At 35.1% G+C, this 27,994-nt stretch overlaps 1 protein-coding gene across 9 annotated transcripts; it reads right to left on the bottom strand.

Moving 5' to 3' along the window:
• Positions 1-12: 12 nt before the first annotated feature.
• LOC112553942 (endophilin-A3-like) lies at positions 13-27,879 on the bottom strand. Of its 9 annotated transcripts, none has more exons than XM_025221459.1 (13): positions 27,749-27,879; positions 26,092-26,160; positions 24,170-24,242; positions 23,303-23,446; positions 22,345-22,478; positions 21,785-21,851; positions 18,097-18,111; positions 13,760-13,768; positions 10,468-10,568; positions 10,014-10,117; positions 9,322-9,494; positions 7,493-7,534; positions 13-5,317 (listed from the first exon to the last, which is right to left on the bottom strand). In XM_025221459.1, the coding sequence occupies exons 1-13, from the start codon at positions 27,791-27,793 to the stop codon at positions 5,121-5,123; spliced, it is 1,173 nt and encodes a 390-aa protein (XP_025077244.1). In that variant the 5' UTR covers positions 27,794-27,879; the 3' UTR covers positions 13-5,120. The 9 variants fall into 9 exon arrangements, with proteins under 9 accessions (XP_025077244.1, XP_025077245.1, XP_025077249.1 ...); XM_025221460.1 differs by having other exon boundaries at positions 18,097-18,108; XM_025221464.1 differs by lacking the exons at positions 13,760-13,768; positions 18,097-18,111 and adding an exon at positions 21,364-21,367 and having other exon boundaries at positions 10,468-10,570.
• Positions 27,880-27,994: the final 115 nt, after the last annotated feature.

Here is a 27,994-nt window from a genome sequence, read left to right as displayed (position 1 = left end):
ATAAAACGCAGATGATGTTTGTATCATGTATTTGATAAAATATTGAATTTCTACATCATTAACTTAAAAAGACAAACATCTCTGAGACAGCCTTTTTACCAGAATAAGTAGACTGGCTTGTTGCATACCATAAAGGAATAAAACAAGAGCACTGTTGGATTTATCTTGCAGGAATGTTACTGCCATGCAGCCTTTTACCTCCCAAGCAAAAAAAAAAAAAAAGGAAAATCAAACCTTCACATTTTTCACAAAACTTGGTCAAGTAGCTGAATGCTGTGGAACTAAAGTGGTTTTCAAAGGAGGCATTGCCATTACAAAAAGTGATCACTCCCTCAGCTATTATTGATATAATCATGCAACTGATGTTTACAGTTAACAGAAAGTGGAGGCAAGTTTATATGTATGATCAGCTCAAAGACGTCCAATCATAATTGAAACAAATTACCTGAGAAGTTCATAATCTGATGTAGAGTAATCATCATCAATTAAAAAGTCTACATCTTGTTCTTTTAAAGGTTCTAAAGCAAAGACATAGTTCATTTTCAGAGGTGCTTAAATGGACAATGGTATCTTGGCAGAATTTAACAACAGATCATCCTGTGCAGTCCTGCTCAATACTGGCCAACACAGGTATGAGTGGTGGGCCTTGTCAGTTGCCAGGTCGATCCACATTCTCTTCCCAAGAAGCCCCACCAGTCAAGGAAGAAATGAATTACATTTGGAAATGAAATAATCAGCAGCACTCATGGACTGCCAACTTAATGCCTCACTAAATATTAATCTCGAATAGAAATAAACATTACTCCTACAAGTTTACAAGCTACAAACATAAGATGGCAAATCTGCAAGTATCAAGGCGACGAAAGAAATAAGTTTTGCAAAGCAAAAGATTCTTGTTTTTAATGACAAAAGTCAACGACGGCAAACAAACACAATATGCACCTATTTGAGTAAAACTCAAATACCTGGTATAAATGTGAAGTTTTTGTGTTGGTTTAAAACAAATTGATGATCAAAAAATGCTAAAATATCACTTGAAACTATTTGAACATGCTTCCTTTCTCATAGTAACAATTAGGTTTGGGCTTTATTTTTAAGGCTAGGCTATTACAATCCCTCATACATTTTGTGGTTTTGGTTTTCCTTCAAAAGAGGCTGGTGACATGAAGAGGTGGAGCAAAAATAAAAATCTTATTAGACATTCTGTAACAGAAAAGTAGCACCCTAGTAGCATACCCTGATATGAAATTCATCGCTCCACCTCATCATCACTTGATTGCATAGAGGAAAACGGAATTTTATATAAGACGACCAACCTAAATGGAAAACAACATATGCAAACTGGCCTTTGGTGTCTGACTTCCAAATCCCAATGTTAAGGATGAATTAACTCACAGTGGGTCGGAAACGTACAAGATCCTTTACAACTTGTACATCAAACTTGCCATATCTCTTTCAGGGAAAATGAGCCCTACATTGGTGCCTAGCAATGTAATAATCTTTATCTGAGGAAATGGGTGATATGAATGCAGGAAACTACCCAGCAGCAACTTTACAAATTTTTGGATGAAATGGGGAAAGCAATTAAATCCAACAATGAAGCTATGTGCTAAATGCAGACATGAAAAGAACTGCATCAAACAGATAACAATAGATTGTGCAACATCAGCCAGGTTTCTTCTACTTTGGAGGTCAGCTAAAGAATTTTGGTGAACACTTGTTATGTCTGCAGCAGGTCAGAGGTCTCTTGTCAGTAAATTCTGTAGTTAAAGGGATATGTTTTGTTTTTGCTATATTTTGTAAAATACTAAATTTTAGCTTCATAATACTCTCAAGCTGACTGGTTTAGAGATCAATGAATGGAAATTTCATCCAGCTGCATTTCAACAGAAAATTACATTAGTAAAATGTGAAGGCTAATCTAAATTTTATGCAGGATTATCCATTTAAACTTCCCTATAGCACTAACTGTTGATATTTTTATCTTAAATAATACTCTCAAAGTATGCAAAAGCATCTACAGAATCACCTAGAACACAAAGATTATCTCCAAAGGAAAAAAATTCAAATCAAAACAGTATCTGAAAAAATAATAATGAACACAGAAGAAACAAATTCCCGACTTGTATAAATCAACACTAAGAAACAGTACAGGAAAATTACACAAAAAGAGCGCATGGTTCTTGTACAGGGAGATTTTAATCACTTCTGAAAAATAAATGTATGAACCCTTGCAGCCGCATCCCAGAATTTAGCTGAAAAACACAGACCTAAATATCAAGTTCTGATGAACACTTGCAACAAGAAATTCACAGGTAAAGTATACAACATAGCATCTACATTATAATGGTTCAGACATGTCAGTTATAATGCATAGTTTCAACCATGCAAGAAACTTTCATAATTTCAACCCTCTGTATCAACACATGCATGCACATAAACACATGCTCACCAGACATACAATATTCCATGACAATTTACAGAAAAAAAACGCTACAGAATGATTGGTCTACGCTTTTCGCACCAGCTGCCATAAACTACAAGGCAGATGACATTCTGATTGTAATATACCTTAAAGATGGGGCAGGGGGAAATGTAAGCTATGTGCAATCAACTTTTGAGCTACAGTACTCTACAATGAACCTCTTTTTGGCACATAACACTGATAGTGGAGTTGTATATGATCAGATCTCCCTGTGTTCACTCATCATTGAAACACTTAGCAGGCCTCATAGATCAGCCATCAGTGGAAAGCAACAAGAGTACCAAAAAAAAACTGGGGGCTGTTGTATGGGCTCCAGAAGTGGAACAAAGACACCATGGTAGCAAAGGTTCTGACACACAGAATGGACCTCTATGTCTCTACTCCATGTCTACCTGCTGAAGCCTGCTTGTCAGATCACAGATTCCCCAGCACCCCAGTTCACTTTACATCACAGTTACATTGGTGGCTCCATTCAGGTCCAAGTTACAACACACAAATCTACAATCTTCATGCAGAAACATTTAGTCGAGTAGCTAATGGCACTAAGGGATTATATACTGTTGTAGAATGGTGGTAGAAACATATACAGTTAATGAGTAGAACAGCATAAATGTCTGCCTATCTATGACACTAATTTTATAGACATTAACATTTAACAATTTTCTAGACCCCAAATGAACTATCATCAATAACGTTGGGTTTTTTTTGGTGGTCCTATTGGTGCTAACCAAGAAAGATAACTAGGGATGTCATTTTTATCAAAACTGACCATAGACCAACCTAACCAGCTCCAGCTGATCACCAGTTGACAAAACTTTTTCTCTACTGCTGTTTACTTTTATCTGGTTCTCTACTTTCACACTCTCTCTGTGCAGTGGGTTTATTTGCAATGTGTTGGTTCTTCTCTGCTTTTCCTTTCGTTGAAGAAAATTACTTTAAAAAAAAAAATTTCGACTGAAGCTAAACTCCTTACTCACACATTTATGTCTAGACGACATAAGCTCTTTTGTGAATATTTTCAAAATTCTTTTAAAGCAGAATCTTTCAATCACTATCGTTCATCCCTCCAATTATATTCTTTCTCTTGCACTGAGGTTTTAAATTAGTGGATATTATTAAAATGGAGAAGCTGAAAAGCAAATAAAAAGGCATTATAGCAAATGATTTACTACCAATCCCACACAAACAACTGTTATCTCTAAATAGTGTGCCCTCTCAGTATTTTACGAATAATTAGCTCCTGGATCCAGTTTCATAGTGATGGCCTGAATTTTGATATTAAGCAAAACAATACAGATCTACAGTTAAAAGGAAACATTTCTATTCCAAATATCCAAAGTTACATCCCCTTCCCTATGAAGCAACATCACTGCCTTGTCCTTAATGCAAGGCAGGGGCCTTAATGAAACTGAATCCTGATTAGTAAGCAAAGCAGCATAAAAAAAAATCCAGTGCATAATGCTAGCTTCAGCATGAATATAGTGTAAAAACACTTCCTTATATGTTCTTTTAGCAGCAGAGCATGGTCATCCAACGCACAACCTTCACTCATCTTCAACTTTTACCAATCTCAAGTTGAGACAATTATGCACTAGAATCATTAACAGATGTATTTCTCAATTCTTAAATAGTGAAGAATAAGAACTGTAATCTGCCTGATATTTTCCCCAATGATTCTTCAAAATGGAGTGGTAAATGGATCACATAAAGCAGTTATGCTTACTTGCACACATTTTTTTGGTTGAAAAGGCAGATATGCATTGCTTTGCATAATATAGGTGATAAAAATGAGAGTACAGGCAGCTGTCCATGCCACAGAACTCAACAAACATTATCTTTCCATTAGCCTTTGGTGTAAATGATAGTTATGTGCTTCAAGATTGTGGAAAGCAGCTTCTGACTGAAACAGCAAAGGTTAATGTGTTCAACACATTAATTCTAGTAATGGAAGGTTACTGAGCATTGTTGCATGGGTTTCCCAGCAGCCACCAGATTCTTTTTTCTTTTCCTGTTTTCTTCATCCCTTAATTTTGAACCTTCAGAACATTTCAGTCTGCCCACAGCAAAATCTGTCTTCCTCTCTAACACCTTGTTAACACCTCACTCAATTAAAATTCCTTATTTCTGATTCACTAAATCAGCTATCTTGAAACATCAGTGTTGGAACTTTTTACTTAGACTGTTGGAATACAGTCCTTTTTTTCCATCATGTGCTTTAATTGCTGGCAGACGTCTTTTATGAGATGAAGAATACAGCATCAGTGTCTACCAGCCAGTCACTGGTGAATGAGCGAGCAGCTGGCTGATAATCATTTCCATGTTTTCTGGTCAACACCAATTCTTGAAACAAGCTGTGTTAGTATAGTAATACTTCATATCATGATGTAGCGGTTAATTCTCAAGTTTGTGAAAAAGCCACCTGTTATCGCTGAGCTTCCCTCTTATCATCACTGATAAACTATTAACTGAAATAAAATTGTCTCTGAAATCCTCCCAATATTTCCAGGCAAATGGAACATGAACAGCAGAAACTCCATGACAGCCAAGAGACGAATGCACACTTTCTGCCAGCTTTGACATGCTCATGTGTCTCAGAATTCATGACAGTTTGTAAAAGCGTCTGGCGCTGGGTAACTCAGATGGGGACAATAACATCAACATAGTTGATGGGAAAGTAACCAACTTTGCCATGCACCGAGCCTTCAAACCAATTCTCGTCAACTTGGCTGATGAGATTGATCATGTCGCCCTCTTGAAAGCCCAACTCTCCATCGTTCTCTGGCACAAAGTCGTATAGTGCTTTTGCACAAGGCTGCTTCCCCAAGTTTGGCACTGAAATAAACATTAAAGAGCTTAAATTGTTTCACAACTGGGTTATCACTATGATTTAATTCTATATTTTAAAACCAAATTTCCACTTTTAACCATAGAAATCTCTAGGCTAGTGTCATTAAATTAAAATTTACAAAGATATTAAAATGACATCGCACAGCAGAATGGACACATTCAATTCAGTGCTGTTACAAGCAGGATGCTTCAAGATGATGGTCTTGTGTTCTTTACCTGTTTATATTTAGTTTTTGTAGTTCAGCCAAATGAAGTGAAATCAACTTATAGTTATACTTTACAAATTCTAACTCTAGGATTTAATCTTGACTGACATTATTCAGGACTGCATACAATGTAAATTAATCATGATGCATCAGTGACTTACCATTTTTATCTTATAATATAAAAACAAGTAGTTACTAGATGGTAGGCACAGGGAAGGGAGGATTACCTTATAAAAGCTGCATGCAAGGGCCAAATAAATAGAAAAATGCTTCTATTAAAATGATATGATTACTAAATAATGTCTGGAAAAAAGATGAACGATGCCAGCCAGGTGCTTTCTCAAGGTAAAATCAAGGTACTACCTCAAATCTGTATTTTCAACTTTTCCTGTTTGAGCAGTACAAGGAGTACTTCTTCCACACCTCATTAAACCTTTTTGGCTACTAGTGCATTTAAAAATAATTTCTAGGGTGAGTTCTGTGTATTTCAGAATACAAGAATCTCAATATATAATAAAAACACAGCTACAATTTTAGACACTGTTTAAAGACAGAAAGCCCTTCCCCCCAAATTTGCATGCATTATACACGCACATGTAAACATCCAGGCATTTTATTGCTCTTACCAGTTACATGTACTACTTGTTGCTCAAGAAAGCAAAACCTTTACCATTCAAGCATGCTCTTTTTGTTACCTTAAAAAAGCCACTGATCTAAAAAGCAGCAATATGCAATAAGTAATTTTACAAAAATCAAAATGTAAATATGTTCACCTATACATTAAACATTCAAAGGTCTATTCCAATTTAATTTTTCTAACTTTGGATCACCTCAATACTTCTGGGGAAATTGGGGAAACTTCTGAAATTTTATCTTATTTTTTTTTTATTATTATTAATTTTTGCACAGGGGTTTGCATAAAGTTAACTAGAGTACACAGATCTACATTCCCTCTGAAGACAATACCATTGCCTCTATACTACAACCTGTCCTAAAACTCATTTGATACCAGTACATTGAAGAAACTACATATGACTGCAAACCAAGAAATGAAAGGTGCTAAAAATGATATGCTAAAAGTTGTATACTGCTACCAGAGGTGGGCAAATCCCCTGGATCCAGTCTGCCCAGAGAATCAGAATTCATCCTCTTAAAATGGGAAAATGCCTTAGAAGTGGGCAGCCTTATTAGATCAAAAGCTGGTTAGGGTAGCTTAGTAGCTTTTATATTATCTCACCTAGCAAACATGTTAGATGTGTCATCATGCTGTCTGATCTTATATACATTTTGCAGATCAGTGCATTTTGACACCATCTATCTATATAGGTTTTTAAAAGAAAAACCCTACATTGATTCCTGGGTAGCACTCAAATACAATACATAATGTATTTCATCCCTTCCCCCTCAAAAGAATGAGACTGCAACATCAACTGCTCATCACTGTTTACACAGGAACCAAACAACAGCTTTGTGTGTGTCTCATGGAAAGAAAGGAGAGCATTCATGTGTTCCTAAATGCATGTGAAGTAAACAGTGTGTAGAATTTCTTCTGCATGGCTAATTGCACAAATGTGAAACAGAGAACAACAGTGAAATAATGTTGAAGAAAGGCTGACATGGCACACAAATCTGCATGAGTTTGTACTCACAAATACCGATACACATAAATGCCCACACATGCATGAATACCGATGGACATAAACATGCATCTTTCCTAATGCTCAGGCTGTACTTTTCTCCACACCTTATCATGCCAGGAAGCAATTATTTTTTAAAATAACTGTTTACGTGGAAAAGATGAATTAGTGCATGCAATTTTACCTGTGTTTAGTTCTTACTACACATCAGATAAACCACTAATAATTGAACGAGGAAAAGTGCAGTGGAACACTGAACATCACAAAGACTACTACCACACAATATCCCAGGCAGGATCTCAACTGCCTCAACTCACCAGCATAAAAGGGTTCAAAATTTTCAAAGTTATCATCAAATCCTGGTAGGCACCAAACAGAAAAATGGAAAGGAGTTTAACAATGAAACAACTGACAAGCTTTTCTTTGCCTGATGCTTGCCTACACACACTCTTGGAACAGAATCAAGCAAAATGACAAGACCAATACTATTCTCCATTAGGGGTCTGCATCTGCAAATACTTTGATTACTAATTATATTTCAAAGATAGTCCTCCATGTATCATGATGCACTTTCATTAAATAAACACTCCAGCTGATGTAGAAGATTTTCCAAGTTCTTGTTTTTAACTACCGGTTTTTAAAAAAGTAACTACTATGGTTGCACTACAATTTGTTTACGAACTTTGTTGTCAGCCTGAAAACATATTTCTTCTGCAAATACTTTCCAAACCGTTCAACTTTCTTCCCCTCCCCTCATCCACCCATTGTCTTAGGCCTGCATGCATTGTGCCTAGTGTGAGATAAATTTACCATGGGTCGAAGCTTACATCTGACAGAAAGTAACAATCCAACAGAAGAAACTGGCACCATGCCACACTATATGAACATGCAGGATGAATCAGATGACCAGATGTAATAATTCTGTTTCCCCTACTCTTTTATGCTTCTAATGTTATACGACGATTTTAACTTGTCTTGCAGATTTACTTAAAGTGAATATGTTCCTTTCTAAAAGTAAACATCTATTTATTCTGGCCCCTGAAGAAAAGCACAAATGAAAAGCAGAAGACATTTTTGATATAACCAATTCTACCAAGCTAGGAATACTTCTGAACAAAATAGAAGACCACTTCCTTAATAGATTATCTGAAAAAAATCATATTCAATATACCAAAAATATAATTCCTTCACCCAGCAAGTAACAGAACAAAATCACAAAGCACATACCAGCAACAAACAAACCTTACAAAGCTAAGAAGTGCTATGCCCTGAGAAAGCGAAAGGAAGCTCAGCCATACCAGCTACAGCTCTAGTTATTAATGAATGTTTACCTTCTCTTAAAGACATTCAATGGCAGAGTAAAAACAGCATTAGTGATATTAGTTTGACAAAACAAGCACATAACAGGTCAAAACTGACTGAATGTTAATCCATAAACTTTTTTTTTTAAACCAAAAAAAAGGGGCAAAAACTCAATGTCCTCCCCACCCTCAATCATCTGAATCTTTAAATTATCTTGTGGCTATTACATTTTTCCTATTCAATTTCAAAATTCAGCCTCCAGGTTTTGTATACTGAGAAACAGCACATCAGCTGGAAAAAACCAAAAAAACTATAACGTTAAGCAAAAAGACAAAAAGATTTTCTTCGCTTTGGGGAAAAATTCCCAGCAGGCCACATATGACTGATCCTAATCTCTGATAAGCAGTAAATAAGATGGATTGTCTCAATGACTTCATTGGAAATAAAACTTTATTCAAATACCTATTTATCCATTTATATTTCAAAGCCAAAAAGAGGTAACTTATGAGTACATTTATATTTTCAATTTGGCAAAAGATTCAAAAAATGTATTCTCTCCCATTACAGCCAAATGGGCAGATATTTATATATTAACAAAAGAGTTTATTCTACCTCTTTCACATGGGATACTTTGCAACAAAAAGGATGATAATCAGTAAATGTTCTTTCTTAACTTTCAGAAACATTTTCCAAATAATCTGAGAATTAAGAAACAGTGAAGATTGCCAGTAACTGTCAGACAAAAATGACTGATGATAAAATGTGAAAAAGATGATGAGTAGGGCTGTTAAGTGCAAGGGCAGAAAGCTAGCTGGCCAGGCCATGCAGTGAGCTTCATGCATACCTGCTTGCTTATATGAAGGAGGTGGAGCATGGTTAAAAGTGTAACTACCACTACTGCCTCCAAAATCTGAGGCATCCACGTCTTGCAGTGATGATGGTGATTCACTGCGCCGGAATGAGCTGACCCGTTTGGGAACATGTTCTGTTCGTGGCTTGCCAGAAGCTTCTCGCCTTCTGCAATGATGAAAAAATTCACTTAAGACTGCTGAGTGGCTTTGCAAAGGAGCTGACAACATACGTTGTTTCTTTTTAGTAAGGTGTGGTCTTCCATTGCATCCAAAAGATATGCACCTTCTCTGAATAGCTGAATAGGTAATCCAAACTGTCTGCTTCCACATCTAAGACAAACTACATGACCAACAGTTTCTAACATCCATCTACATATGTACCTCGCATCATTTACAAATCTTAAGAACTATTACCTCAACCATGGATGTTTTCAAAATCATGTTTACAACAGCTCCTCTGTGTAGCAGCATTAAACACTGAAAGTGGCCTGCTGAAGTTGGTCCTCTGACCATTTATTTCAAAGGAAGTGGTTTCTTGGCTTTTTTAAATCAACCCAACAACTGCATCAATTCTGCATTATAAATTTGTCTGACTTGACATCACTAATTCTCATAAATATGAATTAAGAAAACATGAGACTCAGGTGTTGTTTTGTAAAATAGGCAAAAGGTGTTCAGATTTTACTTCTCCTCCAGAGTTCCCAAAAGAGAGGTAAGAGCATCAACAGCTTGTCGATGATACTCGCACTGAGCTGATATAAACGCCTGCAGCTCAGCAATCTGCTCTTCCTACACAAACAGTACAACACATGTTACATTAAAAAAAAGAGCCGGTTTTAGCAGGACTGCTGGAAATCAGTCAAAACAAACAACAAGCTAAAGAATAAATGCTACTGCCCATGGACATAACTTACTTTCCATTAAGAAAGATTAAGAAAGATTCATTAAGAAAGATGGAAGTCAAGATAAATAATCATCTTGGAAACATGAAAACATCAGAATGAAATAAGGCATTCATGGTTTACCTAGTGGCACAGGTCTTACAGAGAGAAAGATTTTAAGCTCACACAGACCAGAAAAGCTGTGCCAGGTAAGTCTCCATGAAAACTTCAGGAAGTATTTTTAAGCAGTTCTCAAACCTCTGCTTCCAAAAGGTTGTGCATAGCAGTCTCAGCAGCACTCTTCGATTCCTCAAACTTGTCTTCAGCCACGCGAAGTTCTTCATCTGTGATATTGGAACCTACAAAAGGACCAAGACAACAAAAATTACTTTTTATCTGCATCTGCAATGGAAAAAAATTTCAGGGGCTATATTTGAAATGTAAGTCTATCACAATATTTTTACCACCACCCCTCCACCCCAAAGAAAAAGACACATCAAGTTTCATGATAATTTATTGTAAATAATGATTAATAATGAGTGAATAAAATATTTCATAACTTACATGACTCTTTAACATCAAAAGTCATAAGAAAGAAGTCTTAAGTCAAAATGTAGTTGCTTATAAAATGAAGTGAAAGCTGAGCAATCAAAATCTGTTTAACCTCCCTTGAGATTAAAAAGAGATAATCTAGAGATTCAACTATCATGTAAGCACTGTTCTGGTGACTGAACATGAGTTTTATGTTTACATAGTTCTAGCTGTTGATAAATATGGATTGAAAGCAAAAATTCCAACTACATTTCACATGCCCTTGTTTACTGATAAGTGTAAAGAAAGAAAGCTGATAACAAATCTATTTGATTTTTTTTGGGGGGGAAGTATGTCTGTGCTGGCTCTTGCTAGTTCAGGACATCAAGCGCAGTTGCAGAAGTCATTCATGCATTGGAAGTCTGAGCTTCAGAGTACACAGCCACAATACTATTTTTGACACTACATACTGCAGCAAGAAATCCAGCAAGCATTTTCCCTGTGCTACTACTATCCTGCCTCCACACTCCAGAAGATATATGAAGATTTTAATAACTATGATTATGATGGTACATGGGTGTATGTACTATAGAAAGTTGCACTTTTCAAAAACCCCTTCCAAATATAAATGCGTGGATGGCTCATTTTACTGGTGACAGCCTCTGGCACAAAGCCAGTTTTCTTGTCTGTCACAAACAATGAAAACCAAACTGCAGCCAATCACTGAGGCATACGGCTAGTGGTATCGTGAACACAGCAAACCTTTCACGTATTCCAATATCATGCATGTTCCTCTGACACTGAGCTAGAAGGCACATTTACACTCAGCATTTGCTGGCAGAAACATAGTAGATGGGAACCCGTCCTTTAGACAACTTCAAAACACACATGTGCAGAAGTTTTCCCTACGCCAAAGATTTCATGTTGTTTAAAATTTTCAAAAATTCACTTCTGGCAAGATTTTTAACAGACAGGTTATCATGCACTTTGAATTGCACTTGGGGGAAGGGGGAAAACTTATTATTTCTGGGTCTAAGTAAGCACATTTTGTGCACTATATGATACTGTACTACAAAAACAATCACATCTTTTAATTATTCCAAGAATTATGGGATGCAAATATTCTTTGCAGCATGTTTAATATGTATAAACACATCCATTTTCAGAAACATGTGCAGAATTAAGTCATCCATGACAAATTTTTTCTTCCATTTAAAAAATTTTACTTTGAATCATCTCTATTTGTGATAGGAATTAGAACACTTGGTACACGTAACTATACCAATGTAACATCAGGCAGAATCAGCCTTGATAAGTCAGTGAATTCCTCATTGCAAATGTATCGGTTCCCAGGGCCACTGCTTGACTGCTGAAGTGGCAGATGTAGTTTTACTTCTAAGGTTTATCTGAGGATTCCCTCCTCCTTCCACAACAATGAAATATAACCAGATTTCCCTCTGTCTAACCCATCCTTACACAAGCATACAGCTTGTTATCCCAGCATTGTGCATCAATTCTGTAAAAAATAGCACTGCTTTTGTTTTGCAGTTACCAAGCACAACTGGTAATTGACTTTTAAACCAGTGTCTGCTGCTTGTGAACTTTCAATCATATGAATTCCACTACAGAAAGGTACAAAATCTGCTTTGGTTAATGCTAGATTTTTAAACTGTTCAGTGCTTGGAAATCAAGTATGCATGCTTCCTATGACACACAGTATGATGTTAGTATGGCTTGGGGGCAAAACAAAAGTACAGTGATACCTCGGTTCTCGAACGCCTTGACTTTCGACCAAATCGGTATTCGACCAGGAAATTCGAGAAAATTTTGTCTTGGAATCCGAACAAATATTTGGAACTCGAACAGCGAACGTCCGGAGGATGAGCCGAGTTGAGCCGAATGGCGTTCATTCTGGCCCCAGCGTGCCTTGCCTTGCGTCGATCAGTGTGAGTGCAGAGAGAGAGAGAGTCATGTTTTTGTGGAGAGAGTCATGAAATGTGTGCAAAATTGGGCAGAATTGCGCAAATTGTGATGAACAACATCACCCTGATAAAGTGGTAGCAAATTAAGAGCAGTTAACATTTTTAATGACAATGTTATGTCCACTATTCCGCAAAATTTTGCAAAGGAGAAAAAAACAGCAAACAATTGACAAATTCTTCCGTAAAGAAATCAGACAAGCAACTGCAGAGCAAGATTCTGATTCTCCTCAGCAAAAGATACAGAGAACAGAAACACCCCGAAGAGCAGTTACCCTCTGTTTTTATTGAAGAGACTCCCCTTCAAAACAATAACCATCCGCCTTCCCTCCTCCCTCCACATTCATTCCCTCTTGCCATAAAGTTTGGTACAGGTACAGTAAATGAAACGCAATTTACTGTACTGTACTGTACAGTACATTTTATTTATTATGTTTTTGTTTTTTTAATAAATACACTTTTATTTCTTATTTCTTTGTTGAGACTCATGTTTACATATTATACAAATTAGGCCATAAATAGGCATTTTCTGGGCTTGGAACGAATTATCAGTTCCAATGGTTTCATTGCTTCGGTTCCGAAAATTTGGTTCACCTTGGTTCTCGAAACGAATTATGTTCTATCACTGCTCTCTTCTTATGTACAACAAAGAGCCCGAAAGGTCAGCTCATTTGTAGAAAAGAGTCACTTCAGCAGAATGCTGCAGTAAAGTTTAATCTTTAGCAAACTGTAGAAACACTAATGTAGACATTACCATGCTTAAACACTTTAAGAAAAGATGCATACAGAATCCAGCTGCTTCCAGTTATGTAATATGAAAAGGCTGTGTTTTAAAGCTTTCCTTTACCACAAAGGTAGCTCTGAGTATATTATCATCAAAGTGAAGAATATGGCAAGAAACTAGAATGCAATCCTAAACTATAGAATGTTAGACACAAACCCATGCATGATCTCTGGCAATATACCATTTACCAATACCAACAAAGCAACAATATAAGGATTGATAAAAATGAGGGAAAAAGAAATAACGCAATTCATACCTCCAGATGCTGCATCACCAACACAGATCACCAAGCAGAAAATAAACAGAAATAATAAGTATTTCTATAAAGGACAACAACAACAATATGGATAGAGAAATCCAGAGTATTCTATCATGAAAATCTACTATAAAAATTATATCTCTAGAAAATCCTCAAGAAGCCCATATTCAGACTGCTGATTCCTTCAAGCTTCCTAAATTTATCAACTGGAATTTTAAAAACGTCCTAAAATCAATATGTGTTAAAAAAAATCCAATCAAAGTCTTATTAAGTCTAAGACCACACAGAGATACTTATAATTCTACTCAGGGAGTCAAGTGGACCACCAAAATAAGTATTAAATCCCACAAAACAACATAAAATAAAAAAAAAAATTAATAAACTAAAACAAATATTGACCAAAATTTAAGCCCAAACCACCCAAATTCAAAAAAAGGGGGAGTAAGTTTTAAATTTTGATGGGTAAGTACATATGTACTTACAACAGTGTTTTCAACAGAAGTGACCAGAAACGTGGTGCCAAACGCAAAAAAGGAAACAAAACATGAAGATGTTACTTAACCAAGAACAATAAGATTAAAGTAGGAAAAAACAATTTCACTTTCTTGAACAATTCTTAAAATAGGATGAAATAAACTTTGTCCCTAGCATCAATCTCATCCCTAAATGAATGATCTCTTAAAAAAAAACCTATTATTTCATCAGTACATTTAACAAACCATGACTGAAGCTTAAAAGAACGTTTAACTCTTACATCACTTTACTAGAGTTTATTTAGCAAAATAAGACAAAATATATCTAATGACAAAAATGATTAACACTAGTAAAATTCATGTATGAGAAAATTATTGCTACTGATGGCCTAACAAATTACAAAGAGCAATTTGATACTATTTGACAACATCAAGCTATTTTCAAAGCACTTTAGCTGAGGCAGAAAAACTTGAATAACAGACAGTATTGGAAATAAGAATTACACATTAAACTAATTGCCTTCGCAATTGCTAAGGACCTTTGCTTGTGTGTGTGGATGCAGGTAACTTTGCTTTGTGATAACTCTAGAAGTCTTCATAGAACAACCTTAGGCACAGTGGATCTACAATAGCAACATATGTATGGCCAAAAGCAATGTTGTCTCCAGCCCACAGGATCCACCTTATAGGAAGTGTCAAGTGGAGAGTAGGCACCATCAGGAATCACTTTGCATACTTCACTTCCTGCCCTTACATGCTTGCTCCCCTCAACCACTTCCCCTTATTACAATTCTCAATCCTCCTTCCCCATCTGCCTCCTTACCATATTGGACCCTGCCACTAATATGAAGAGAACAAAAGGAAAATAATCAAGTAGTAGGTTCCTGTCGATCCTCAATGAAAAGTACAGTTTTCTGCAGGCAATGGGTTTGGGATGCCTTCTGACACACAACTGAGAGTAGGGACTTTCTGCATAAACCATGACCTTATGACACCCAAAAACTTTTGGCTGCTGATTTGTCACAATTAACATGTTACAGTCACTAGACTTGGTGATGAGAACATACCTTCATTGCCTAAAAGCCAAGAATAGTGAAAAATAGAGTTGAAGCTTATGTGATTTGATTCCGTTTTGAAGTAGACAGGATGTGTGTATTGTGCATGCATATATGTGCTTGCGTGTATACTTGTTAAGTCAGTCATGTGTCAGTAGTATCCCGGTGACCCACTTCTGCCATTTCTTCTTCTTTCAAAATTTAGAGCATTTATCTCTGCAGTATTTTCAACAGCTCTGGCTAGGTCTTTTGATATTAAAATACTACAAATTATTAAAATACAAATTAAAATGCTATTTCTACAAATTATGTTAAACAATGATCAGTTATAGCTTGTTTGTAAAGTACACACATAGGAAAAATTACTGAAGTTTCTGATGGAGTAATTCCCTATATTTTAGGGGCAACTGAGGGTGTTGTACTAAGTCACCGGGTATAGATCTTCTTCTGCAACCACTGACAGTGACATACCTATGACCAAAATAATGCTTACAGCCATAAAATTATGCACCAGCTGCACTATAAACTTTTACACATTTGTCACTTATGGAAAATGCACTTTAGCACTGGTATGGTGTAGACATAAAACCACGGTATGCTACTGACCCTCACTCTATAGAGCTCTTAACTGTCTCATTCTTGTGTGCAAATCATGGCTAGTCTTGCTTAAAGATATATATATATGGGAATATTTCATTTATAAAAATTTAAATAAACAATAAATTTGTTTTATTTCAATACATATATTGAAATAAAATCTACTAATATTACTGTTTTTCAATGTCAACCAATATTTCGAACTGAAGAAATATGAAGATGTTGAATCCTACAGGCATTAATAACATCTAATAGCAATTGTGTTTCATGGGGAAAGAGGTGGGACTAAGAAGAGCAGGAGATTGGCATTTGGCTATGATGGTACAGATAGAAGTGGGGTTATTTAAAGGTTGAACTCTTCAGCAGGAAGAAGGGATTTGATCCAGCAGAGGAAAGTGAGAATACTTGGGCCAGAATATGCAATTAGTGAAGAATGACCACTAAGATCATTAGCACTGTGAGTGCTTCTTACCTCCCTCCCTTGGGTTAACCCATTCCTCCCTGACACAAGCTAAAAGTTCAGCCTTTAAGGATCAGACTGGCATCCTGTAGTCTAAAGGTCAAAGTGGGATGCTTTTTCCCCCTAATGATTTGGTTAAGCTCAGTTTCTAGATACTATTTTCCCTAATCTGTGTAAATACCATCTTCTCATTCTCAAAATACATGCACAGAAGAGGTCAACAACACAGACAGGACTGCACAGTGATATGTTTACGTTGTGAAGACTTTAGCCAACAGAAAAGCCAGGACTGGTAATAATGACTGTGAATATCTGTATATAAATAAATAGGATGTCACAATTTTGATCTTTATGCGCATAGCGATGTTAGAAGGTGTATCTTGAGAATGAAAGGTGGGGGAAGGGGATATTCAAGCAGATTTACGGAAATATCATATTGCACTAAACTTTACCCAGTCATCAGAACAAAATTGTACAACCCACTTGCCCTTTAAATATTTAAGATTCCATGCTGCCCACTAACATTTGCAAAACTAACCCACAACAAAGTTGTCTCTTCTTAAAATATACAGCTAATGATCTAATATTAATGGACATAATAGAAATAGCTGCTATCATCTGAAAATTACACTCTTCCATACAATATATACACCTATGAAGATTACTGAATTAAATATGCCATTCTTTACCACTTGCTACATTAATGATTTCCATATTTTTCTATACAGATGTGTTTACTATAAGTCATATTATTTGAATAAAACAGGATGTACTTAAAATTGTGAATGCACACACACATATGCACTCTCTCTTTCACACTTGCACAAGAAAAATTTGCTAGACACTAGACAATATATATCTGATCATATATCTTGCATCTTGCTCAAATGAAATTATTTTATAACCTGGTTTTTCTGTAAGCCCAACAAACAAACAAAATGTGCATGCCAGCATGCAATTTCAATGAAACAAGCGCATGCATTAATGATTAAAAGAGCACAATAAAGATTTATAAAAACTTAAATGTGAACCGGACAGACATTACAGACAATTTACATTTATAAGAAGCACCACTGTCAACAATCCAAAACTTAAAAACAGCAATCTCTCTCAATTACTAGACAATGGACACCCACATGTAATAAGACCTTAAAATGGTTAGACTGTACAAAAACTTCATTCAATAATCATGTCTGACAGAAGTAAAAAAGTTTTACAGAAAGATTACTTTCCAGATTTCTAATATTTCTAACTGATCATAATGACCTGTAAGTTAGATGTGGACATTTTAGTTTTCAATGGCTAAAAATAACAAAATTTATAACAAAAATATTCTTCCTCAAAATTTATTTTCTTTAAATAAGGTAAATATACCTAAAAATCTGTAACAGTTTTCTTCAGACAACTACAACCAAAACTTACACGAAAATCAAGACAAAAGAAAGGAGAAAATCCAGGCTAAAATCTTTTCCAATAAAGAGAATACATAGACTGAATGAGATATATAACCCAATAACCATCTGCATCATAAGCAAGGAAAAAGCATGTGCATACACCACTAATGAAGCCCTGATTCCAGTAGGAATAACTCAATACTTTGCTTTTTATCAGAGACTTTTCCAGAATAAGAAAAAAAAGTAACCTCCAGTTTTCCCACATACTACTGTTTGTACTTTCATCATGACAATTGTGATGATTTCAATGAAAAGGATTAGAAATCTTAGATAAAGGATGAAATAATACTTTCACCTTCTACTCGGTCTACTCACATTAAGTGATTGTATCAGCAAGACAAACAGAAAAACAAGTGAACAGGATTAAACTAGTGCCATGCATTTAACATAAGACAACATCACATACTACTGTTATGGTAGACAACTCGTTTTAAAGGTCTAGTAGAGTGCAGCATTTTATTCACAGTTAGGGTGAACGCAATACAAGACACATATTTTGAAATAACATGAGTGAAAAGCACTCTTTATGTATAGAAAATGCTCAAAATTGGAATGGCATGGATCTCCACAGATACACCAACACTACTTATTGCCTTGATGATATAATTGTTAATGTATCTGTGCACATTCATGATTTTGTGTTTTAAATAAATTCATGCTTTTCCTGTACATGGTAAAATTTATATGCTTACACATCAAGAATGAAAAGATATTATTCAGATTTAAAACAAAACTGTATTTTGGTACTGAGCTCACCCAATAATTCAGGGGGAAAATGGCACTCTGATAGACCTTTAAGAAAGTATATTTATATGCAATGTACATAAAAAATACTTTAAACCATATGCAGATTTGTCAACAGGCCTCAGGCTTTGTTAGATTAAATCCCTATGCTTCTTATTTAGTTATCTGTTATCACTGCATTGCATACAGTTCTAAGACATAGGTATATGAAAAAACAATCGATTTAAGCCTACAAGCTGAGCAACCAGATGTTGCCACACAGGCAGACAAATGCACATACATGCAAGCATGCCACATTAGTAAGACTTGGTTAAGAATGACGCCACATTCTTCTTTTGTATTTAAGATTACCTCCACTGAGCAGATTATTATCTGGATTGTGTTCAAACTGTGCTTATATTTTAGGGAGTTAAGGATATAAAAGTATTGTTTGGTGAGAGGGCACCTTTGTGCTTTTTCTGGAAAGCAATCTATAAATTTGTAAATTTCATATGCTTGTATATGATTAGTGCTCATTAACATATACATGTCATCTTACTGTATGCTGTACAGCACAATTATTATTCACATCTTAAGTTTTGCATTTGGTGAGGCAGTCTCTGCCCAATATGTCACTGGGGCAGGAACCCAATAGTGTGGAAGGATTACATAAAATAAAACAAGCAGGAAGAAGCTAAACACCAGCTTCCTGAATTCTTGAAGAAAAAAAACAAACCATACATTAAAAAAAAAACAAAAAAAAAAAACGAAGTTTCCAGCGAGTCTTCATTTAGAGGCGGGTGGTGGGTGGTTAAATGCTGATTAATATTTTCAAGGAACACTAATTTCTGCCATTCTGAATATTATGTTCATTTCTATAATAATAATTTCTCTCTTAGGGTAAACTTTCTATGAATGAGATCAACTGCAACATTACACAAACACAAAGCTTGCATCTAGTGATTTTCTTCCTTGTTACAGTATTAGTTGTTGACAGCTACAAGCTACAAATCAATGGCAAGTGTTGTACATCTTTCCCAGTTAGGGAATCATCCTGCAGCATTACGGTGCTGTTCCACATAGAATATACTGATAATGTTTTTACTGTGAATAATACACAACATGCAAATGAATACTGATAGCAAGAGTCTACAGAAACATGACGACAGGTAGGATGGGTGTATCATGAAGCAATACATCGTTGTCTAACAATGCAAATTATAAGCTAAGCTGAATTTTAACTCAAATAAATGATGCTTACCTCCTGAAAAAAAGAGAAACATGGTTAATTTAAATATTGATCATATCAAGACAGTGTCTGATGAAAACCAAAAAAAGGGGAGAATTCCCACCCACCCACCCCCCTAAAAAAATATCAAACTGCAAGAGATATTTAAAACTTTAAAGTGAGCAAACAAAAAGGTTGAAACAATTACATAGAACACTTCAAAAGGTAACAGCATAACTAAATAATACCTCATGTAAAATGTACAACCAAATAATACACTTTTGTATTTTTGTAACAACATCGTCTACCTTTTAATTGTTTTGTCTTTGTTCATGGGCACTTATAGGCTTCTTTGTGTATATTTTCTTAAGTGTAGTGTGATATCTCATTTTTGGATTTCTGCATTATTCTCTGGTCTTTTAATGAAACTGTTATATATTTCAATCATCTGAAATCACCTGGTATTTTAATTTCTTAATTAAAATGCTATAATGGATGGAATCAAACATTAGATGAAGATTTTATACCGCCCTCCCTCTCCTTATGTAGAAGGAGTACACACCATACCAATCATCATAGTAATGAATTTGGGTGATATCTCATGTAACATTTCTTGAACATATGCCTGATGTGTTCATAACCACTGGCTGTGTCTGTCCTTTCTCTTTAAAAGTATATGAATACACTGTGTATGTGTGTGCATTCACACAAAATACATGCATGCACATAAGCATGGAAATGAACAAGACAGGGAGAGGGTGAACAGAGTATCTGTGTACACAAATAATCTGAATTACACACATGCAAATATGAGTAAATGACACAGTCATCGTAATTATGCAGGCTTCCCTTGATTTTATGGTTGTAAATGAGCTTTAAAGGTAAAATGTTCAGAATGCAGTACAATATTCCTAGGTACTTTAATAAAAAATGTAAAGAAAAATGCATGAAGTCTCAAATAAGATATGAACAGTTCTAACCCACATTCTTTGGAAATCTACATTTTCAGCAAAGGTAAGCTACATGTTACACTTTGCCTTGCTGGCAGATCTATCCAGTTTATTGACATAACAACCCATCTGTTGCAAACTTGAGGATAAAAACACAAAGAAATGACAGGGTCACTGAATCCACCTTTTAGGGCCACCAGATGCAGAGGCAAATGAGAGAGAATGTAGATGTGTTATCAGTGCATACAAGCTTACTTCAATGTTCCTTTTCTTTTCTCCCCATGCCACCTGCAGTACTTTTTACACTGGGCTTCAAGTAAAGCTGAGTAGTGACAATTAAATTTTTTGGTAACTTCTGTTGCTTATATCACATTTAATTTATATAAATAACTTGAATCACTTATTTCATTATTATCATTATATTTTGTTATAGATCCTGCCTTTGTTGTGGAAAATTCCATCAACAACTTTAGAATTCTAAAGCTAGAAAAGCTAATGATGTTACATACACCTACATGCATTTATGACAAAATGACAACAGCTTACATCAATAGTTAAACGACTGAGGTGGAAACGAAGATATTCTGCTCTAACATCAGAAAACAACAAAAACTCTACAAGAATGAGAAATAGGCAGAAATAAGTTGAAAAATTGTCTATACCTGCTGTGCCAAAATGTTAGACACCAATAAAATACACAGAAACATTATTGTAACAGATGCTGCACTATCAATCTGTTCAGAAAGAATTCTATATTCTTCTCGAGAAATTAAAGATGTCTTTAACCTTTCTAAATGCCCTCTTTAAAATGTAAAAGAAATTTAAGCTGTCATGGAATCTTAGACCACCTATGTCTCCAACATTAAATTATTCTTGGTGCACTTTCTGATTCCTGACCTGCAAGTTATAAATAATGATTGTCCTTTGGAATGAATTTTAATATATAACATGGCTTTCTTTAGATGACCCACTGTTCAAATTTTTTTTCTTTTACAATGTTGTCTTCTCACTTAATTAAAAAATATAAACGAATTATGTCCATAAAAGCTGGCCACAAAAAAAAGCAAAGAACTCTTATTTACCTTTTTCCTTTTTCCTTCTTTTACAGTCATAATCCAATCGCCTTCCAGAAAGTTTCTTTCTGTAATGCTGCAAAATATAACAGCAGACAAACTTACAATGCAGCAGTGAAGAAAATGCTATAATAACCATGCACTAATAAAAATTGGAAAATGTAGGCAGCCAGTTATGTTTTAGTTTATGAATGCTAACAAATTTATATTAAGAAAGTTTTCTCACATCGCTACCCCTGTGATTAGTAAAGTAAAATGACATTTTAACTTTTAGATAAAGCTTGATATTTCTGAATGCAAGAAGGAAAAAAACAGAACTGAAAATAAAAGTATTCAAACTGCTCTTTCAAACACTCTTGAATAAATCCATACACATTGGTATCCATACACAAGCACACCTGCACTAATGTAAATGAATATGCATATATGCATGCGCACGCAGGAAAAGAAAGGAATTTTATTAAGTTCAATCTTTAAAAAAAAGTTTTTTTTCAAGTAATGACAGTTTTATTTAACTTCATAGTAATAGGAACAATGATGATAATAATTTACAGATTGAACAGGCTCACATTGACTTCCTTCAGATCCTTGTTTTGCATCTGTGTGAGAGGTTCAATAAAGTTCTGCTTGACATTGTCCTCCAGGTTATACTTGATCTCAGCCAAATGCTTAAACGATTCTCCTGCTTCAACCAAACTCTGCCCTGTATAATAATAATCAAAACATTTACAGACAGATGCACCACAATAGAATCACTGAGTTTGGTGCTTGAAGGATTATGTGTGCATGGGTTATGGCCAAAGCCTGAAATCAGCCAAAGTGAGAAGTGTCCAGCCAAGTCGTGAAATGGTCAATGTCACAGTAGATTGAGCGGCCTATGTCTGATCTGATCTTGATTTTGGGATTTGGCCGGCCAGCTTGCAAAATGGAATGGGGCTATCAGCCGACATCAGAAGAAAAAAGCGATAAGCAGATTTTGGTGGGTCTGAATGATCTTATACTTTATTCTGATTAATAATTATAAATTATCAAATTCAATTTTAATAGTTGAACTTATAAATTATAGTAAATTATCACTCTATCATAACTTGTTACACGATGAGCTTTTATAGCATTTCAAATTACTCCACAGTTCGTAATTTCTACATTTGCAGAGACTTGTTGTACACATGATAGTGCAGTTGCATCCAGTGTAGCTTTGTCTGCCAATCAGTGTTTGGGAATAGTTCGTAGTGATTTTTCTTCAGTGTCTATCCGAACATAAAATTTTGGCTAGGGATTTCCTGCCACTTTGATAAATGGCTGGCCATATACATTGGTCATTTCAAGTACATGAGACCTTGGCCACATCTCTAAGCCAAAGTGTGAAATGGCTGAACTTCAGGCTTTGGCTGTAACACATACACTCTCTCCTCCACATCATACTTTCTATAATAAATACTAATATATAATAAATAATAAATAGATAAATAAATAGTGTAGGGTTTTTTTTTAGCAGTGTGCAGTTATAGAGACAAAGCAGCTCACCAAAGCAGTTGTCATCTCCCAGGTCTCGCCCATGTTTAATCATATATTCACCAAGTGTTCCTTCTGGCTGAGGATACAGTATCACCTTCTGCTGGCCACGGATTTTGGAAATGGTGTTCACTGTGGTCATTTTTGCTCTTGAAGCTGGTGAATGGAGGAAAAACAAATTGGAGAATGAATTTATATGTTGAAGAAAAGAAAAAAGGTGAATAAACAAGCACACAAATGAAGGCTTGCTGTATAAACTACCTGACATGGGCACATGCATGCTCCTTTGTCCATGTTTCACAAGAGACTTTGTAGTCTGTCTGTAATCATGTTTAATTCTGTGGAGCAAAAAGCCCCTAGTTTGGTCTGATCCAGTCTGTGGATGCTTACCCACCTTTTGCCTACCACCCAGTCATTGTCCAGCAGAGAGGGTATCTGATTTTTCAGGGATGGTAAATTCCCCAGGAAAAAAATTGCACTTGGCTAGGGAAGTCCTTACTTTTACCTGGTTCATTTTCACTATGAAGTTATGTGACACTGTATATAAGGCAAGATTATAAAGTTACAAAAAATCCAACCATAATATTTTCATGCCATCATGTGTTTTAATTTTGTGGTGCTATGTTTGTAACATGAAATCTTTAAAATACATTAATAGCATATGTAATTTTTATGTGTTAATATGTCAGATATCTTCACCTTATCATGTCTCTCCAGAGTTAACTGCTTAGTACAGAATACTACTGCTGCAGCAGGCAGTGAGTTTACACTCCAGTAAAGTGGATACCCTGGCTTACAGTGTTAATATTTTCTTTCCAACACATCTCTCTAGAAAAACATATTTTCAAGCCATTCTAATCCACTCTACAAGAAACATACCTGGATTGGGCTGAAGAAACTCATGAGTCTTTGCAATAAGATCATCTACCAGCCTACCAAACACATCAATTTTCTGCAAGAAAAATGTTATTGCAAATTTCTGAATAAGTGATCAAAAAATTAAACACACATTCACACAAACACAAATTTCTTTTCATAGAAAACAGCTATCATTGAGTTTATCACCCAACGCAAAATTAAATGCCATTCATCACCAAACATGTGATGGGTTTGTGTCAATATTTTTTTGTTGATGTCATGTAAAACTTTGACAATATCTGAATATATCTCACAGCATGTGTCTCAATAAGAAAACTAAAAATTAAGGGATAGGAAAACAAAGATACAATCTGACTTAAGCAATATCACTGCAGAAACATAATTTAGCTTATTTACATGAACAAACACAAAAATATGCTGAAGTAGCACTAACCGTATTTCCTTAATAAGCTTTCACATCACTAACATACTTCTAAATGAACAATACAAGGAATTAGTAACAACTATAAGGATCAATTTGTTTTTTCAAATTCATGTTATTTTACTCATTTCTTTAAATTGGTAATAAACTGTTTACAGTAATCTGAACTAAAGTGAGTTTTACACGCTATGATTAATATCTGGATAAATTAATACTTGTAATGCATTACCCAGTTTCTCACATAGAATAATAATTTACCCAGTTCACAAACCTTTTTGTGCCCTTTAGGCCTTCCACCAATTTATCTTTTAACTGGGATAAACCTTGGTGAATTTCTCCTATTCTCCTGTGATCTTAGTTTTTAATTTCTCTGTTCACTTTATTTTCCTTAAGCCTTTTAGTTCTTTACCATGCTCAGGAGTTTTCACTGTGAGGGGTTGTATTTTAAACTGACTACATTTTTCCTTAATATCAACAACTTACTATACACATTTAATAAACATATTTCACTGTATGACAGTATGACATTCCCTATAAATATTAATTTCTGATAGAAATGGTATTTTGGGTAGACCCGTCATAATAAGGTTTCTATATGGAGATGAAACTTGCATCTCTGCTACTTAAATCTGTAAAAATAGAATTCCGCTAGCAGTAATTTTTATTTTGAGTGGTGAATGGGGGGACAGAAAGTGATCAAAAAAAGATTGTCCACCTGCAGGGCAAAGAGGTGTTTTACATCTATGTCTGTAACACTCCTAAAAAGCTTAAATGGGCTATGTGTATATCTAAATGTGTGGATGTATATGTAACATCTTAGCCAGTCTCTACCACATGTATTTATCTGTACATGTGAACACAAAGGTTATGGACATAGATTTATATAGATTTATTTTCTTACCATTTCAATATTAAATGTTGAATAATAATAGTGAACATTTGTATAAGGATCATCCCAACCCCCATGAGAGAGCTCACAGCATTTGCCAAAAACAAAATATTCATTACAATCAGCATATCTGTCCATACAAACATGCATAGCAGCTGACAACACACACACAAATTCATTACACCTAAACACTTGTCCAAATGTTTACTGTTGTATTAATACTGAGCTTGTGATGCTTCTTTTTTATGTCATTTAATAAGATCTGTAATCGGTATGATCTGAAAGCTGAATATACAGCTAATTTCTCCTAATGTGAGATAATAAATAATTCATTGTTTTGTGTTTTATAACTTGTACTTATTGTATTGTGTTGCAATTAAATAAAATGCAAGAATTTACCAGTGAAATTAAACGATGAGAGCTTTATCAGAGTAGCTATTTATTAAATGGTTCTTGGATGTGCAGACTAGTGAACATCTCCAAACATATATGAAGAAAGCAGTATTTAACACCTTGAATCACTAAGATATCACCATTATTGCGTCCTTATAATTCATAAACAACTGATAAAATCATTGTGAAATGTGGCAAAGGGAAAGAATTTAAACTTACCTTTTCCATTTCAATGAATTCATCATCAAGCTCTGTACCCTTTGCACCTCCAATTTTCTCACTTACATACTGAAAGACAGGTACAACCACAAATTAATACAATGGTACCAGGCCCCAACTCTCTGCCAAAATCAAATCATATATTCAATGACTTGAAGTTTATACACCATCCAATTCCATTCCAAAGACATATCTTTGTTAAATAAAAATTTAAATGTCTAAAAATGAGTGATTTTGACAAACTAGTTTATTATCACTCACTATAGATGGTAAGAAAATGTTCTTGAGGTATTTTTAAATAAATATTTGTAGACTGTGTTCAACAAGACTGGCACAATATGTACAGTGAGAGATTTGAACTTGATTCTAGTTCTTTAAAGATACTGCATCATAATAAACAGATGTACCGAGAATAAACAGTTTCAATTTATTTTGTATATTAAGTTTAGATTTGGAATATCTCTATTTAGAGTACACCATCATTGCCACAGAGTTGATGAATCCTCCTGCTAGTTAACTTGAAACTGCATGTATTATGTCACTGTGCTGCCTATAACGATCTAAAGTTGATGTGTTTAAACTCACAAGACCAATGTACAGAGCTCTAATAAAAATCACTGTCTTTCAACTTGTATCATATGCTATAGAAAAGAAACAAAATGTAATCAGGGCTTCTGCTAAGACTAAATTCTTTGGGGTCCCAGGGACCCCTTCTTCAGATTTTTAAGGGGTCCCTGTTCTACGCCCAAATTTGAAGGGGACCCCATTGACGGAAATTGAAGGGGTCCTCCGAACTTTTAATGCGTACTGTACGCAATTTTTTGCGTAAGCAGAAGCCCTGTGTAATATATTTAATATGGAGGAACAGAAATACTAAAATTCAAAACATCCTTTTACATGTAATATGCTGCAGTTATGATTGTACCCCTTTTTTTTCTTTCAAGGTGTTTACTCAATAAAATCTCTCTTCTGCATAAACAGTGCGAGTGAGACCAAAAACACTTCATTTTTGTGCCAGGAGAAAAAAGTAAAGAAAGAATGATCCAGGAAGTCTTTCCCCTGACTAATCAGAAAAAAAAACTGGCCTCCAGAAGGCACATTCTCTTGAAAAGATCATAAGAACTACAAGACTCTTCTGGTAATATATGTCTCAACAATCATCTCACGTCTGGCTGCTTCTCAGAAAGGATTTCCAAACCATATCCGTGAAGAAAAAAATTAGGTATATACTTCCACTATCTGTGTTAATGAGAAGGATGCGTTAATCTAAACATTTTAGGGCGGAAGAGTTACCCAAGACGTGTATTATTTGTAACTTTGTAAAAGATACGTAGCAAGTGCAAACCAAAATCGAGGGAAAGACAAATAATAAACGCCTGATGATTTTAGAAATAATTTATTTTATTGGAAAACATGCATTAATGAGTAGTCTATAAAATGGTAACACAAACTACGAAAAGAAATAATAAAATGATGCAATAAGTAGAACATTCACTGTGAAGTGAACTTGCGAAATGTGGAGGCCTGTCCTATGACTCCAAGTGTGACAGTTTCGAGTGACTGAGCTATAACACGTAGGTTTGACAAAAATAAACTAAACAGGTTTATTAACAAAGATATAAACTGCCGAGAAGCAACTTTAAAGATATTAAAATACCTGATTGGCTTTATTGAACTGTTTTTTCAAGCCTGCCAACGACATCTTGCTGGTAACAAATCCGCTGCCAAACAAACACGCACTACACAACAGTGGTTTCACTCCCACTTGGCAGACATCCGTATGACGTCACACGCTGTCTGCAGTACTTGTATTTGTTTTTTGTATTAAGCATGTATTAAGACAAAGTAAATATTATCATAAAAATGTTTTAATTTTCATAAGCATTTTTATATTATTTCTTGA

The sequence above is a fragment of the Pomacea canaliculata genome, linkage group LG13 (genome assembly GCF_003073045.1).
Source record: "Pomacea canaliculata isolate SZHN2017 linkage group LG13, ASM307304v1, whole genome shotgun sequence".
Classification (NCBI taxonomy): domain Eukaryota; kingdom Metazoa; phylum Mollusca; class Gastropoda; order Architaenioglossa; family Ampullariidae; genus Pomacea; species Pomacea canaliculata.
Note: the sequence above shows the minus strand (reverse complement) of the source record. Positions and strands in the feature narration are given on the sequence as shown.

Coding starts and splice junctions, on each gene's coding strand:
- LOC112553942 (XM_025221459.1), bottom strand. CDS start 27,793: ATGTCGTTGGCAGGCTTGAAAAAACAGTTCAATAAAGCCAATCAG. Junction 9,495..10,013: donor TTGGGAACTCTGGAGGAGAA/GTAAAATCTGAA, acceptor TCATCATTGCAG/AAGGCGAGAAGCTTCTGGCA. Junction 7,535..9,321: donor TCCTTCATATAAGCAAGCAG/GTATGCATGAAG, acceptor GGTGCCTACCAG/GATTTGATGATAACTTTGAA.